Source organism: Dipteris shenzhenensis, chromosome 6, assembly GCF_047967505.1.
Source record: "Dipteris shenzhenensis isolate YYH24624 ecotype China chromosome 6, Dip_SZ_1.0, whole genome shotgun sequence".
Lineage (NCBI taxonomy): Eukaryota > Viridiplantae > Streptophyta > Polypodiopsida > Gleicheniales > Dipteridaceae > Dipteris > Dipteris shenzhenensis.
In genome coordinates, this window is record NC_141601.1 from 31,671,130 (window position 1) to 31,687,410 (window position 16,281).

General features: G+C 45.7%; 1 protein-coding gene across 2 annotated transcripts in view; it reads right to left on the reverse strand.

Moving 5' to 3' along the window:
- Positions 1-861: 861 nt before the first annotated feature.
- Positions 862-16,281, reverse strand: part of LOC147901060 (potassium transporter 23-like) — a 63,767-nt gene continuing 48,347 nt past the window's right edge. Inside the window, exon 9 of one of the 2 annotated variants that reach the window (XM_087375516.1) lies at positions 862-2,053. In XM_087375516.1, coding sequence (XP_087231642.1) covers positions 975-2,053 — 1,079 coding nt within the window. In that variant the 3' untranslated portion in view covers positions 862-974. The remainder of the gene's footprint in view (positions 2,054-16,281) is intronic. The other variant, XM_087375515.1, reaches the window with a different exon arrangement.

The window sequence follows — 16,281 nt, forward strand, 5'->3', positions numbered from 1 at the left end:
GTTAAAGAGAAAAAGATTGAAAGAGTGACCATCACACTTTTGAATAGGACACTTGATACATCAATAACAAAAGCAAACGGAAAGCATTACAATATACAATCAGAGAATCACATTTGACGTTTGAAGCATTTGAGGTAAGCGTGACCTTTTACTTAAAATCATTTTTCATTTTTCAAATATGTTGCTGTTTGATTTCATTTATTATATCTTAATGCTTCAATAGAAATTCATTTCCCAATGGTAGGTAAAGATAGAGGACCACCTGACAAAATATGAAGAGGGGAGAGGAGAAGAGTGGAGATGAGGTCTCTCTCTCTCTCTCTCTCTCTCTCTCTCTCAGCTTGTCATTATCCCTCTTTAGAAATGACGAGCATAACACATTGCTCCCACGATGGAACTATAAGCTGGATGATCTAACATCTAATGACCCTAATACCATGGGTGTACTTTGTGTACACCACTAGAGAATGTGATCACAATATGCAAAACTTTTTGAACTCAGCTCCACATCAAAATGCGTCAAAATTTTGACAAAGCATGTATGTAATGAAACATGCAGATATTCACTTTATAAGAACTAGAGAAGCATGGGATGAACTCACATGAAAGACGTTAATCCTTATTTCATATGGCATGTATCTTGAAGGCCTACACCGAAGACACCATCCAACAATATCTATGCATGGGTAATTTATAGCTCAAATTAAACAAACCTTCCAAGACTTTTTTTGGCCATACGAGACAAGCTATTGAGTGCAAAACCTGCACACGTGCACACACACCCACACACGTCCCTCCCTAATCGCACAAAAATAATAACCAGTAGCATGTAAACTTTCCTAGTTAAAACGGAACCACTACTTTCAAAAGACTTAGGAAAGGCTTAAGACATTCAATATTTTCTGAAGCTTGAGCATTGCAATAAAAGACTAACAAATTTTACAGGTGCAAGAATGTGATAGCAAGAGAATATATCAAACCATGTATGTCATCCCTACTTGCATGAGGTGTGTATGTGGAACGCTCAATGCTTCAGTGGTTGCCCTACAATTTCTCGTCAAAAAGGCATAAAAATAATTGATAACTAGTTTCTTAAGAAACCATGATTCTTTTTTGGCCCTGACATCTGCATGGCCAAGAAGATAAACCACACCAGTCTCTTTTGCATCACGTAAAACTGCAAGCTCCATCACAGCAATGTCATCAAGGACATTGGAGTTGGATAACGCAGACATGACCTTTGAGGACACGTCTGAACCAGAGCTTCCCGCTGATTGGTCGATAGAAATACCGGGCATCTCAGCCATACTTGGTGATAAGATGGGTGCTGTAACTGGTCCTGCTGACGATCTACCAGAAATATTATTTTGTGGTGAACTATCTCCATCACTATCATCTGATTCCAAAGCAAAATTTTCAAATTCCAATGCAAATTCCTGAGCCTCTCTTTGAATAAAAGTTTCGAGGCTTTGGAGAAGTAGCTGCTCAAAAATGTAGTGGTCCTCTTTGCGAACATCTTTGTAACCATATCTTGCAACACACCGAAAAAGATGATAATCACGAGGGCAAACTCGTCGAAAAAGAAATCGCTCAGACTGTGGCACCACAGGAACAGGTACATACTTGATGCAGACAAAAACTATGGTTGAATGAGTTGCAGGAAGACTTTTCATGAAGTAGCCAAAAATGGCTGGAACCCCACGCACTAGCTCATTGTAGAGAAGGCCCACTCCTGGAACTCTGACTGTTCCAAGGTTGGAACCCAACTCCATCATGTAATCCATTGAAATTCTCTGTTCAACCTCACTCTGATACTTCATTCGTGTACCATAGTGCCAAATATACATGATGATGAGAAGGGCGACTGCCAAAGCCAGAGGCACCCAACCACCTTGAACAAACTTCTGCAGGACTGCTGATAAATATACCAACTCTACAGCTCCAATAACAAGCACAAATGCAAGAGCTAATAAGAGTGAAGTTTGCCAAATCATAACCATGATCAAGGCTACAAATCCTGTGGTGACCAGCATGTCACCTAAGACCGCAACACCTGAAGAACCCCCCCCCCAAAATAAATAAATAAATAAATAAAAGATGATAATAACAATAAGGTGGAGAAAAAGGTAAAAAAGCTGTCTTTCTTTAATGACACTGAAATAGAAAGGTCACTTCAATAACTAACAGTAACAGAAAATAAAGGGTCGATTAAAAGTATTGAAAAACATGAAAGGGGTAAGGTGAGCAATGTGAGTGACTATGAGTGTCAGTATGAGCATGTGTGTGTGCGCGCGCGTGCGCATGCGTGCACGTGCATGTGCGTGTGCGTGTGCGTGTGCATGTGGTTGTCAGGTAGAGACTTAGTGCGTGTGCCTGTGTGCAGCACTGTATAAAAGCATAAGTGTGCACACCGCCAGCCAGAGCAACAAAATATTCTGCATTTTTACGTCCATATAAAAACTGTTTAGAAGCATACTCATTGCTCGTGTATACAATAGCACAAAAAAAGAGGCTCTCCACCTCACAAATGACCTTCCATCATCTTTTGCTCCCATACTGTATAGTAGGCTAAAATCTTTCAAGAACCACAAGGATGACAATGTTTAGGCAATTCCACAGTCTTAAGAAAAGTTCGTTTGACTGCTTCATTTGACATGACAAGATGCCACTCCACCACTAAATGTGAGAATGAAATGTTTCAATTGGACCATCTGTACAGCTTCAACAAGCAATCAGAAGATGGTTTTTAAGCAGGTCCCAAACTTGAAAGTGTTGTTAACACATAAACAACTAGTCAGAACGGCCGGAATGCACAATACCCTACCAAGTTGAAGGCATACCTTTTTGGTACCTTAAATTGGTGCCTCAGTAGAAGTCTCAATGTTAGGGGGCTGGCAGTTACAACAGCATAATTTGATTTCAGTGGTGACACATTCGCAGCCCAGAAAATTGATTACGAAGGACTAATAGGAAAGGCTTGCAAAAAACAGACTTTCAGGCTCTTGAAGACGATTATAAAAACTAGAGGAAATGATTTTAAGCAAAGCGGATAAGGAATTTGGCTCTCTCTCTCTCTCTCTCTCTCTCTCTGGTTAGAGGCATGGCAGTGGGCGACACTTTGATGGTGGATGCAAAGGCACTCATGACCAAGATGGGGGTCAACCTCACCTTCGAGGCTGCGGGTGGCGAGTAGGAAATAATGATGCACCTATAAGGCTACTGATTATTAAATTCAGGACTGCCACGGATAAATCCACCTTTCATGAGAATGAGATCCACGCTGAAGGGGACCAGAACATATCTGGATGATGATCTTACACTTCTATGGAATTGCAATGGCACCCTATGGTCAGACCCGGGGGGTTTCCCAGAGACTTGTACCGACAAAGAGATGATATTCTACACCGAGACGCATGAGAGTGGGACTACCCAGAGTCACAGGATACATTTGGGAGTCAGCATTTAGAAAGGAGACGAGGGACAGTGGGATACGAGGTTTCAGAGTAATAGCAGTCCTATTTACATCACACCTGAGGCTGCTTGTCTATGTGATGCGAAGGAGGAGCATGCATGACATATGTGGATACGACTCCAGCCACCTGATATGAGACCGCTCTTTATTGCAGTCTGCTACTTTCCCCCTGACACATCATCATATGAGATGAGGTCACTACAGAGGGTCACAGCCCGTATGAGATGATATGTCAGGATTTTGTGGAGTTTTCCCGACGAGGAGAGGTGCTCCTCCTTGGTGACTTCAATGCGTGCACAGGGGACAGACAGGTGGAGCTTCTTGACTTTGAATCAGATCCCCTCCAAGTGCCTGAGGTAGCTCGGATAGTGAGACACTCAGAGGATGCATGTGACAGGGTATGGGAGGCATCTATGGGAGACGGAAGCGATACATGACCTGATCATATACAATGGTCTTCAGCGATGGCCATTGTCTGGAGGGCTTACATGTTTCCCACACAAAGGCAATAGTACTGTAGACAGACTACTTGATAGGTTTAGCCACTTTTGCGACACAGGTATAGGATTTTATAGTTCCTTCCACCCTCTTGGTGCCGACCACGCAATTTAGTGTCTTGATTACACTACCAGATGTAGTATGTGATCCACCTGCCCCCACCCAAGTCCGAGTGAATTTTGATCATGCCCTTGATACAGTATACATGACTCGCTTATCCCATGAGCTAGCGACCCCCATAAGAGATGATGAGTGTCGGTGATTCATGATGCCACCACCAGATCATTCCCTACGACCAAATCTGCAGCCGGTCCCGCATCTGGGAAGATGCCATAGAGCCGATGGTTTGACAATGAGTGCCGGGAAATGAGATCCTACCTCATACAGGAGTAGGCCTTCATGAGATATGCGGCACAACAGATTTCACGACGTCTGACACAGTGTAAAAGGCAAGCATTCCTCTCCAATAAGATGGATGAGGTGATCCGATCTTTTTGAGGAGGGGGTCCCACCTTTGCATGGGGGCTCTTATCCAAAGGAAAGCCACCTATACCAACCACAGATCCAGATGTCTAGAACACCTACGCAACAACCCTCTATGGCGTCCCAGCTCAAGTGCTACCCGCTATGTCTGCTCTCCCTAGGCCCACCACTTGTATTCTATTCGCTGCACAGCAATGTGAGAGCTGCGCTACGCCGGCTCCACAACAGGAGAGCCCAAGATCATGAGGGGTTACGGATTGACGCATAGATAGGAAATCTTGGCCCAGATCCTAGCACAAACGTTCAATCACAACGTATGTCATGGCTTCCCTCCTGCTTGGAGTACCACCACCATTGTGCCGATACACGCAGGAGATTCCATGGATATTGACCACACTCTCATGATTAGTCATACACCAACCAAGATTTATGAGTCGGTGCTCTAGAGAGAGATCAGCTCCTACACAGAGGCACATGGGCTGCGAGCTTTGGATAGGATGGTTTTAGGAGATAGCAGTCCACTCTGGGTCATACCTTCCGGAAGGCCTTTTGACGCATGATCCAATGACTACAGGAGATGCAGATTCCAGATGTCATGATTTGGAGGGTGATGAGTCTATATGAGTCAGTTAGAGGGAGAGTACATGCCCCTACAAGCCTGTCAGGTTGGGTCGAGAACATGATAGGGGTGAAGTAGGGATGCCCTCTCTCACTGACACTATATGGGCTATATATTGATGAGATCGCAACATTTATTGGAGATTGTACAGTCCTCCACCTACTTGGGGGCAGTCTTTGCGGGGCCAGTCTTCACGATGACCCATGCAGCCAGGGCACGTCTTACAGGGTAGGGAGCTCTAGCTCGACTTGAGCAGCAATGCTTCCAAGCACATTTTCAGGATCCTCCAACAAAGGGGTGGCTACTTGACACGTTAGTGAGGCCGACAGCCATGTACGCAGCACCACTCTGGAGGTATGACTCTGAGTGGTGACACTTCGAGAGGGTGCAGGTGACTATGGGATCCAAGATGATTCGGAGCAAGCCCTCCATCCCCAACCAGATCGTACAGGTAGAGTTTGTCAATGCCATTTTTCGGACGGTCACCTATCTTCGCATGGTTTGGGCTTGCCTAGAGAGCGAATACCAATGGCGGCACTAGAGTCATCCATACGACCAGCCGAGAGTGGGGTCCGCATGGCTTGGTATGCACGCATTTCTAGGTCGTCTGATAAACAGTGTATCCAGATAATCGTCTCCTCGCCTTTCAGTATAGCTTAGATGCTCCTGATCCCCTAGTCCCGAGAAATGAGATCGACCATCTCATACCGTTGGATCTACTCCAACTTTATAAGTCACGGACTTGGGGAGCGGACCAAGAGCTCCCCACCAAGACTTGGTTCTACCACGACCATTTCTTGAGAGTGCCAGAGGATGGAGTGATCATCAGACCCCAATATCTAGAGGACAGACAAGTCTCACATCCTTTCAGGATTGCTATCGGACAAATGAGGGTCTCATCCGATCAGCAGACAGAGAGAGCCACAGATACACCCAGGGAGCAGCGGATTTGCACATTGTGCACTTTGGGGGAGCTAGAGACGGAGGAGCATTTCCTAGGAACCTATCCCTTCTACACTATCATTGCCTCTTGCGGGAGGGACATGGCTTCAGACCTCTCTCTCGACTGATTCACTTTCAGGACCAAGTCTGCGTTGGGCTCTATTTGATGGAGATGAGACGAGATTGTGAGACCCTTCTGTGTCACATCACAGAGTAGGAGAGGGTCGTGCCGTAGAAGACAAGGATAGACCGAGCCCAGCGACATGTCACAAATTTCTACACATTTGAGTTTGCACCTAGACATGTTGGGGTAGAGAAGGAGCAAATCGACGACATGAGAGCAACATGGATCAGTGAGACGAGGAGACGATGAGGAGGGATACAGCCATGGACACAAGAGCCAAACATGACGCAGCGATGGACCAGAGCATGCACGATGGACATTCAGCCCATCACAGCTCTACTCAATGGAGACCGTCCGACCAGAGGTGTCACTATCGATATGTCCCATAAGGTACAGAGGTCTCCCATAAGGTACAGAGGTCTCGAAGACCACGCCCCTCACCACAGCAGGAGATGACCAGATAGACTCATATACGAGACCTTTATGCATCTCACTGGAGAGCTAGCATGGCATCTAGCTTTCTCTTCTCACTCTAACTCTGAGTCTGAGTCTTGCTATCTGTTGGACTTTAAGTTTTCTTTCTATATATTTTTGGGTTTAGTTTAGTTAGTCCAATACTGAGCAAAGGGTCTTAGTGAGGCCTTTGCCTCGGCCCATAGTGGCTTGTATGAGCATGTATCACTTTGATGTTGTACTTTGTCTCATCGGCATGTGAGGCCTCCTGAAATTGTTAATCTCTCTCTCTCTCTCTCTCTCTCTCTCTCTCTCTCTCTCTCTCTCTCACAGAGCCCCTCTCCACTAGCCTCTTAGCTCAACCGCTCGGCCACCTCTCCGTTCAGACGCTTAGCCTCTCTATTAGCCTCGCTCAGCCCTCTCCGTTAGCACCTCCGCTCAACCACTCAGCTACCTCTCCATTAGCCTCTCCATTCAAGCCACTTAGCCGCCTCGTTCAACCCGTTCAGGTCGATGTCAAGTAGGTTGTAGGGGAGTAAACCCTAAGCCACCCCGGGCTGGGCTGAACCCTTGTCCCATCTTGGGGGTTAGTCTTAGCAAAGGGGCTCCCAGCACAAGCCACCAGATGGAGCTTCCTAAAACCAAACTCTTTGCTACTTAGTAATGGATCAAGCTATTCATTGGAGATAGAAAAACCAACAAGAACCTATGAGGATCTTCTCAACCAAGCCATTACTCTAGAAGAGAGTGGCACACAGCAAAAGAAGAAGACCAATGAAACCGTAACTAAACCAAAGAACAGCCCTCAAACCAATCCTCCTGGGCTCCTGGGCACGGCTTGCGGGCGCTTACGGGCTTCAATCCACGCGTAGAAACCAAAATCGCAGCAAAGGAAACACTCTCGGGCTCAAGAACCTGGCACGCAATCCAAGATAGGCTCTATAGAAAAAACCGCAATTTGCTCCTACACTAGAATCTGTAACCGGAACTTGAACAAAGCGTGGGAACTTTGAAGAGCTTGTTGAAACGTGATTGCCGACAAGTTTTATCAATGGACAGAAAAGCGAATTCTTTCTGCATGAAATCCATTACCTTGGACACATTCATCTCCAAAGCTGGAATAAGGATGGATCCCGCAAAGATCAAAACCATCAAAGAATGGCCGAGATTAAAACAGTGCATAGTATGAAGTTTTTTAAGATTTTGCTCCTACTATAGAAGGTTTATCAAACATCTTGCAGATATTGCAGCCCATTACATGACCTGACAAAAGTGTTTGCAGCCTTCAAATGGGGAGAGCGACAAAAGACAGCTTTCAACACTCTCAAGGAGAAGCTAACCACGGAGCCTATTCTTATTTTTCCCGATTTATATCAGCCCTTTATGTGGACTGCAATGCTTGTGGAGAGTGTGTTGGAGCTGCTCTTCATCAAAACGGGCATGTGGTCGCCTACGAAAGTAAGAGATTACGTGAGGCCGAGAGATATATTGGGATATATGAGAAAGAGATGTTGGCTGTAATTCATGCTCTTACTATCTGGAAACACTATTTTTAAGGGGCTGGTATTTCCTCACCCAAACTAAGCTTTCGAAGAAGCATATGCAATGGGCAAACTTTCTGTCCATGTTCCATTTTCAGATTCTTCATACCCCAAGAGCACAGATTAGAGTGGTGGATGCTCTTTCCAGGAGGCCTCAAGCGAATTATGTCACCATAGCCTATCACATTGACCTCGAAGGAAGAGCACTATTTGCAGGACCCACAATTTGGAAAAAGCATGGAGAATATTCAGCAAGGCTAGTCCACCAGCCAATATTCTCTAAAGGATGGGTATCTCATGAAGAATGATCATTTTGTGTGTGAGATAAAGTAATGGAGGAATCTCATGCACCACCTTATGCAGATCATCAAGGTATCTCCACCACGACTCAAGCTATTGAAAGGTAATTCTTTTGGCCACGTATGCGAAAGGACATCCATAATGACGAAATGTCTTACTTGCCAAAAAGTAAAGTATGATAGATACAAGACCCCAAGATTGTTAATACCACTTCCAGTGCCTCAAGCTCCATAGGAAAGCATAGCCATGGATTTCATCTTTGATCTACCTAGGTCAAAGAATGGAAAAGACAGGATTTGGACTATTATTGACACGTTTAGCATGCAAGCTCAGTTCATTCCTGTCAAGAAGACCATCAAAGCGGCAAAGTTATTTGTCCTTAATTATGCTAGAAGAGTTGGCTACAGGCAACCGCAGAATTAGTTGTTCTATGTGCACATGTTTGCTTGGTGGGGACACCCACAATGACTAGCCCACAGATTATTATTTGCATGCAAAGCGCTAACCATTAATGGGTGCCATGGTTGTGCGCTTCAATTAATGGTTGCACGTACCTAGAGGGATTGAAGACCCTAGCAATATGGAGCCTAGCAAGTGACTAGGAGATGTTCCCGTGACCCAGTGCTACGAAGACCCACAATTTGTCCTTTGAGGCATGTAATTAGACTTAGTCTAGGATTTGGACAAGTGGCATGTTGCCAAGAAAAAATAGCTATGAACTCTTTGTAAATTATTCATGTAAGTTTCAGTCTGTGTGCTACACAACTGTATTCAAAATTCTCTCAATGAATAAAGACCTTCTAGGAGGGGGGTCAAGCCCGACTATTGTCCTGGGCCCTAATTTGTTGCAGAGAAAGGGTGAGAGTGAGAGAGAGAGAGAGAGAGAGAGAGAAAGAAAGAAAGAAAGTTTATTAAAGTCTTCGGAAGACCGATGGGTCTATGAGACTGTGAAAATCCTGATACAACGAGCTGTGGTAGTGGAGCTACTAAACGAGCGTCCATACCAATGCAAAATGCAAAATGCAAAAAATGCAAAAATGCAGAATGGCAGTACTAAGTCCTAATTCCTAAGTACAACATAGTCATGTCTACTATATATCAATCTCAGCATCATCATCAATATCATCATCATCCCCAGCAACAGCAAGATATCAGGATGGATGATGCAGTGGAGGCATGAAGTCGGCAATAGAGTGCTGCCGGCCACTCAGAGGTGCAATCCTGGCACGTCTCCTGGTCATAGCTCTGCGTCTAACCAGGGCTACTGTGACCCCCGTCGGTCGGGCTCCGACTCTAAACAAAGAAATAGCTGCGTCCAATTTCATTGGTATCAAAGCCACGTTCAACATCTTCTATGGTAGTGACCGTTCAAAGGAGGAAGACTGCAAGAAACATACAAGGGAGTGGGCCTAGAAGGAATTCAAATTGCACGCTGTATTTGTGAGAAGTGCAGTGGAAATGAGCAGAAGAGAGAGAGAGATATAGCACGCCTCACACACACACACACAGAAAGAGAGAAAGGCACAGGAGAACTGCATGTGATCTCTAGAGAAAACCTCGCTACAACTGGGGGCAAAACCTCAAAAACAATGGGCTGCTCGAGAGCTCGGAACACATAGCTCAACAACCAAAGGAAGGGAGCACAAGTGTCATGTGCACGGATTGGTATCTGACGTGTACTAGGTACACAGAACTAGCTCAGGTTAGCCTGGGGAGGCTTAGAGCTAGGCAGGCTTGATTCTCGGGTTGAGTGGCAAGGGTACGAACTATTTATAGGTCTTCGCTATTTTTGGCGCCGGGGCCCAAGTCTATAAAAGAGGCCCAGGGGGTTCAGTTCTCAGTGTGCAGTTGGGAGCAAGTCTCGTTCCCAGGTGCAAGGTCTGATCCTGGATTGAGTCGCGGACACGCGCCTGCATCTTAGCGTAGCCCAAGGCCCAGTGGCAGATCCAGGGCTTCACAGCGCCACCTGGTGGTATGGGACACCAGGCGGGTTTGGATCTGATTGGGAGTTCGTGCCAGTAGCTCAGCTCGTGGCTCGGAGGGGACATCTTCTGATTCGGGATCACATCCCGTAGATGTCATGGTTGGGTGGTGAGCAGCCTGCTCAGATCTGATGTTGTGTGTGGTTTGTTTGCTGATCAGGGGTTTCAGGAGTGCTGGGATGTGTCAGTTGGTATCACAGCCAGCTCCTGAGGTAGGAACTTCTGATGCAAGAACTTTTGACGAGTTTTTCCTCCAGGTATGCCCTAAATTTCGAAATCTGTTGCTGCGTTTTTTGCTGGATACCTGGGATAGGAGGGGTGGAGAGATATCTGGGAAAAGGAAGAAGAAAAGGAGAGAGAGAAATCGAGATCCCTGAAGGGCCTGTGAGAGAAGGCTGTAGGAAGTGGAGAGAGAGCAGAGAGGTAGGAGAGAGTGGCGGAAAAAGCTGCAAGGGAGGCGTGGAAGGGGCGCCTGGGATGGTACAGAACAGGCTGGGGGCAAAGAGAGGCTCGTGGGGCGGCAAACAGGCTGTGTATAATCAGCCTTCTGCGCAGGCTGTACACAGCCTGCGCAGAAGGCTGATTACAGCCTGCGCAGAGGGTGCTTTTTTCGAAAAAGCACCCCTCCAAAGCTAGGGGAGCTTGGCCTTTTTTGGAAGCACAGCTTCCAAATAAGGCTGCCCTGCTCCCTATATAGGTGGGGGCAGGGTACCAGCCTACCCACAAGCCCAGCCTAGAACTTCGAAGCACTGTCTCGAACTGTGCACCAGCCTGCATCAGCCGTCCCTGCCTGCGCCAGCACTACCCCTGCACCGTGCAGTCTGCCGCGGCCGTATACTGCCAACGCCAGCCTGCATCAGCCATCGTACGGCCCTGCATCAGCGCCGTACGGAACTGTACGGAATACCCTGCGCCAGCCTACGCCCCAGCCAGCGCCATCTGTACGGATCCCGCTGCAGCGAGCCCTGTGTCAGCACTCCCTGCACCGAAACAGTACCCGCAGACTGTACGGACGCCGTACAGTCCACGTCAGCGCGGCCGTACAGTCCACGTCAGCAGACCGTACAGCCACTTCAGCAACGCGTGTATCTGGTTGCGGGTTCGGAAAAGTCTCAGGATTCGTGGGCTTCTGATTCGCCAGGTTCCAACATCTCCTTCCGTCAGCATCTTTCGGGACGGTTTTCTTCTACTCCATTCTCCTCTGTGCTTCGTTTCGGTCAATTATTTCTCTCAGTTCGTATTCAAATCAGATTTCAGCCATGTCTGATGCTCCAAATCCCGAGTTCACCATGGGAGAGCAGGACTTGGATTACACTCCTGTGGGAGAGGAGGATCAGGGTCTCTATGACGACCTGATAACCAAAAAGGCCTTCAGTGAATTTACGACTGCTCTTGATGGCAAATTCGAGCAGGTCAATGCTAATCAATCGGGGTTGACACAGCAACTCCAGGGGATACAAGCAACTCTCACCCTTCTGGCTAGCACTGTACAGGCACTCACGCATGTGGATGCCATGGCTTCAGTGCTAGGCCCGAATATAACTCCAGATCCTTTTCCGGGTGACCAAAAGTCAAGAACAAAGGAGGTAGTTGACACTTGGTTACACAAGTGGCAGGTACACTTCCAATTCCACCCCTATCCAGATGAGAAAAAGATCCAGCTTGCAGCAGGGTTTATGTCAGCTAAAGCCTTGCTATGGTGGAAGGAACTCCAGCCTAAGCCTGATACTTGGACAGATTTTGAGGGGATCTTCAGGAAGGAGTTCCTGAAGAAGAAGGATGATTACGATATCGTTGGCAAGCTCAAGGCCCTCGATATGTCAAAATTAAACTTGACCTTTGAAGTTTATCTTCAAAGATTTAGGGATCTGCAAACCAGGGCCACTAAAATGGATCCAGTGACCTTGTTAGGTTTCTTCGTGGATGGTTTGCCAGACTCCTACAAGTTGCAGATAAAGAACAACAAGTGCACAACGTTGCAGGAGGCCATGACATATGCACGCATATATGATGATACCATGGCCGGTACCAAGGCAACCACAATTACCGACACGAGTGGAAAGAACAAACGCAAGTTCTTTCAGCATACGACTGGTATTGCGGAGACGAAGTCTACGGACAACACCTCCAGGAAAAGCTTAACTCCAGCAAAGAATGGTAAGCCCGTTTCCTTCGCACTCTGAGGCTCAAGAAAGAAGGGCGATGCTTCTATTGCGAGGAGCGGGGCCACACAAAGAATGAGTGTCCTAAGCGGAAGAACCAAAAGTTGGTGCTAGGACCGAAGCTCCAGGCGGATCCACGTACCGCAGCCAAGGGAGCAAACCAAGTCGCGATGACAGGTATTTCAGTAAATGTCATTACCTGCCCACTCTCTTGTAATTGTACTTTCAATACTTCGTTGTTTGGTTCCCATGACCTTTTCCGAGTTTATGGAGAAGTTAGGGACCAACAGGTTCACATTCTCTTTGATCCGGGCAGCTCTCACGATTTTGTTAATTACAAATTTGTGCAGAAGATGGGGCTGTCCACAGTACCTAGCGACCACACCAACGAGGTGCAGCTTCCAGCTGGGAAGCAGTTTTGGGATCGCAAGGTTGAAGCGCTTCCTATTCGGATTCAGGCCTACACAGGAGCTCTTACATGTTATGTTATGCATCTGGAGCATGTAGACTTGTTGATCGGGATAAAGTGGTTTAAAACCCACAATATTCAGATCGGATGGACGGAGCATACGCTTTCTTTTGTAGATAAGGACACCCAATTTTGTATTCAGTGTGATCAAATTTCCCCTTCTCAGGGGCCTATTGTATCTGCGATGCAGCTTCGGAATATATTAAACAATTCTCATTATGATGTCTATCAGTGTGTTTTGATTCCACTTTCTTCATTTGTTGTTTCGGTAATTAACAAGAATGAATTAAGTGTGTTTGAACACCGTGAATTGAGAATGTTGTTAGATAATTTTAAGGACGTATTCCCAGCTCAACTGCCGGAAGGTTTACCTCCAGAACAGGCAGTAGATCATCGCATAGACTTAGTCCCAGGGGCTCAACCTATCAGTGTACCACCTTATAGGATGAGCCAGGTAGAGGAGGATGAGTTAGCTATCCAGCTTCAGGATTACCTGAATATGGGCTATATCCGCCCAAGTAAATCACCTTGGGGTGCACCTGTCCTCCTAAGAAAGAAGAAAGATTCTTCCTGGAGAATGTGTATAGATTATAAACGATTAAATAAAGTCACAATTAAGAACCGCTATCCTTTACCTCGTTCCAATGATTTGATAGACCGTTTGGCCGGAGCGAAGTATTTCACTAAGATTGATTTGCGTACGGGTTATCATCAAATCCGTATTTATGCTAAACACATAGATAGGACCGCATTCCGGACTAGGTATGGTCATTACGAGTTCCTCGTATTACCTTTTGGTTTGACCAATGCTCCTGCTACTTTTCAGCAGATGATGAACGATTTGTTCAAGGATTTTCTGGGCAAATTTATTGTAGTGTTCTTAGATGATATCTTGGTATATAGTAAAACGCTTGAGGATCACATAGGACACCTCCGGGTTGTCTTAGTTGTTCTAAGACAGCATAAGCTTTATGCCAAGATGAGTAAATGTGACTTCTTTATGAAGGAGATCATTTACTTAGGACACAAGATTTCTTCTGAAGGTATTAGCATTGATCTGGATCGTATCCAGAAGGTTTTAGAATGGCCTATCCCTCAGACTGTGAAACAACTTCGTTCTTTCCTAGGATTTACGGTATTTCTTCGGAAGTCAGTGCGTGATTATTCACATATCATGGCACCCTTGACCAACATATTGAAAGGTCGTGGACGCAGGTCAACCCAGCCAATCTCTTGGAATGATGCAATGAACAAGGCTTTTGAAACCTTGAAGTTTTCTATCAAGGAAGCACCCGTTCTTGCATTACCCGATCCTACCCGGCCTTATGTTTTAGAGGCCGATGCGAGTGATTATGCGATTGGGGCAGCTCTATTCCAAGAGGGCAGACCTGTAGCTTTCGAGAGTAAGAAGCTAGACGACACTCAGTATCGTTGGCCCACACTCGAGAAGGAACTTTATGCTGTAGTGTATGCTCTTAAGGTTTGGAGACACTACTTGTATGGTTCAAAGTTCCTTGTATTGACTGATCATCAGTCAATTAAGTATGTGTGTGATGGCTCAGAATTGAGAGGAAGGAAAGCTAGATGGGCAGAATTAATGCAGGATTTTGATTTCGAAATACGTTATCGTAAGGGTTCATTGAATAGTGTGGCGGATGCCTTAAGCCGAGTTAAGTTTGTAAATGCTTTGTCATTTACGGAAATATCCTCAGACCTATTTCAATCCTTGAGAGGGCTATACGCAACTGATAGTCATTTCAGTTCTTATTGGCAGAGAGTCCAGGATGGGAGCTCCATGGTTGACCAGGACTCAGGGATTGTGCCACCTAGGATACAGGCGGCGGGAGGTCAGTGGATGATTAGGAACGGCTTGCTCTTCCGGAATGAAAAGATTTGTGTGCCTGATGTTCTGGACCTTAAATCCAAGATTCTCTGGGAGTGTCATGATGCTCCTAGTGCGGGACATCCAGGTATACATAGGACTCTATCTCTTGTGAAGCATACCTTTTATTGGCCTAAGATGCGTGCATTTATAGAGAACTATGTAGTAGGTTGCCGGGTTTGTCAGGTTACTAAGGCTGAACGCCTTAGAAGCGCGGGCTTATTACAGCCTTTACAGATTCCAGGTAATAAATGGGAAAGTATTTCCATGGATTTTATTACTGGTTTGCCTCGAACGCGCAAGGGTCATGACTCTATTTGGGTCATAGTCGACCGTTTGACAAAAATGGCTAGATTCTTACCTACAAGAACAACTATTTCAGCTGTTCAGTTGGCTCACGAGTTTGTGGACCACTTGTTCAAGCTGTATGGTTTGCCATCTGACATAGTCAGTGACAGGGACTCAAAGTTTACAAGTAACTTTTGGACACTTGTTTTTGAGAAGTTAGAAACTACTCTAAGTATGAGTTCCTCGGATCATGCACAATCCGATGGCAGTACAGAGAAGGTCAACCAGTTGGTTGAAGACATGCTTCGAACATATGTAGACAGTCTTCATAGGAAGATTATCTACCTATGATTGAATTTGCTTACAACAGTGCAAAGCATTCTAGTACAGGTTACAGTCCTTTTATGCTTATGTACGGGTTTCAACCTAAGTCACCAGTTATGGTTGGATTAAAAGGGATTCAAAATGATGCTGCTAAGAATTTCTTGCTAGATATGCAGGAAATGTTGCAGTTTGCCAAGGAGTCTATTAGGAGTGCCCAAGATCGGGACAGATTTTATGCTAATAGACATCGTTCACCCAGAGAGTTCTCTGAAGGAACGATGGTATATTTGCGAATTCCTAAGGAATCCAAGAGCCTAAGTACTGGTTTGGTTCCAAAATTATCCCCCAGATACTGTGGCCCATTCAAGGTCATTAAAAGAATTGGACCAGTTGCATATCGACTAGAATTGCCTCCTGATGTTAAAATACATCCAGTCTTTCATGTCAGTAGATTGAAAGAAGTCTTGGGTGCAGATGATCAACTTGTTTCTCCTCATGAGATTATAGAAGTTACAGATTTAACTTTAATTCCTCACGAACCTGAATGTATTCTTCAATTTCGTGAAAGACAGATTCGTAATCGTACTATCACGGAATACAAGATCAAGTGGAAGGATCGTGTTGAGGAGGATGCAACATGGGAGACATTACAAAACCTCCAAAGAACATTTCCAGATTTCTAAGCGAACTCAGGAGTGAGTTCTTAGAGGAGGGGGAGTATGTCATGTGCACGGATTGGTAT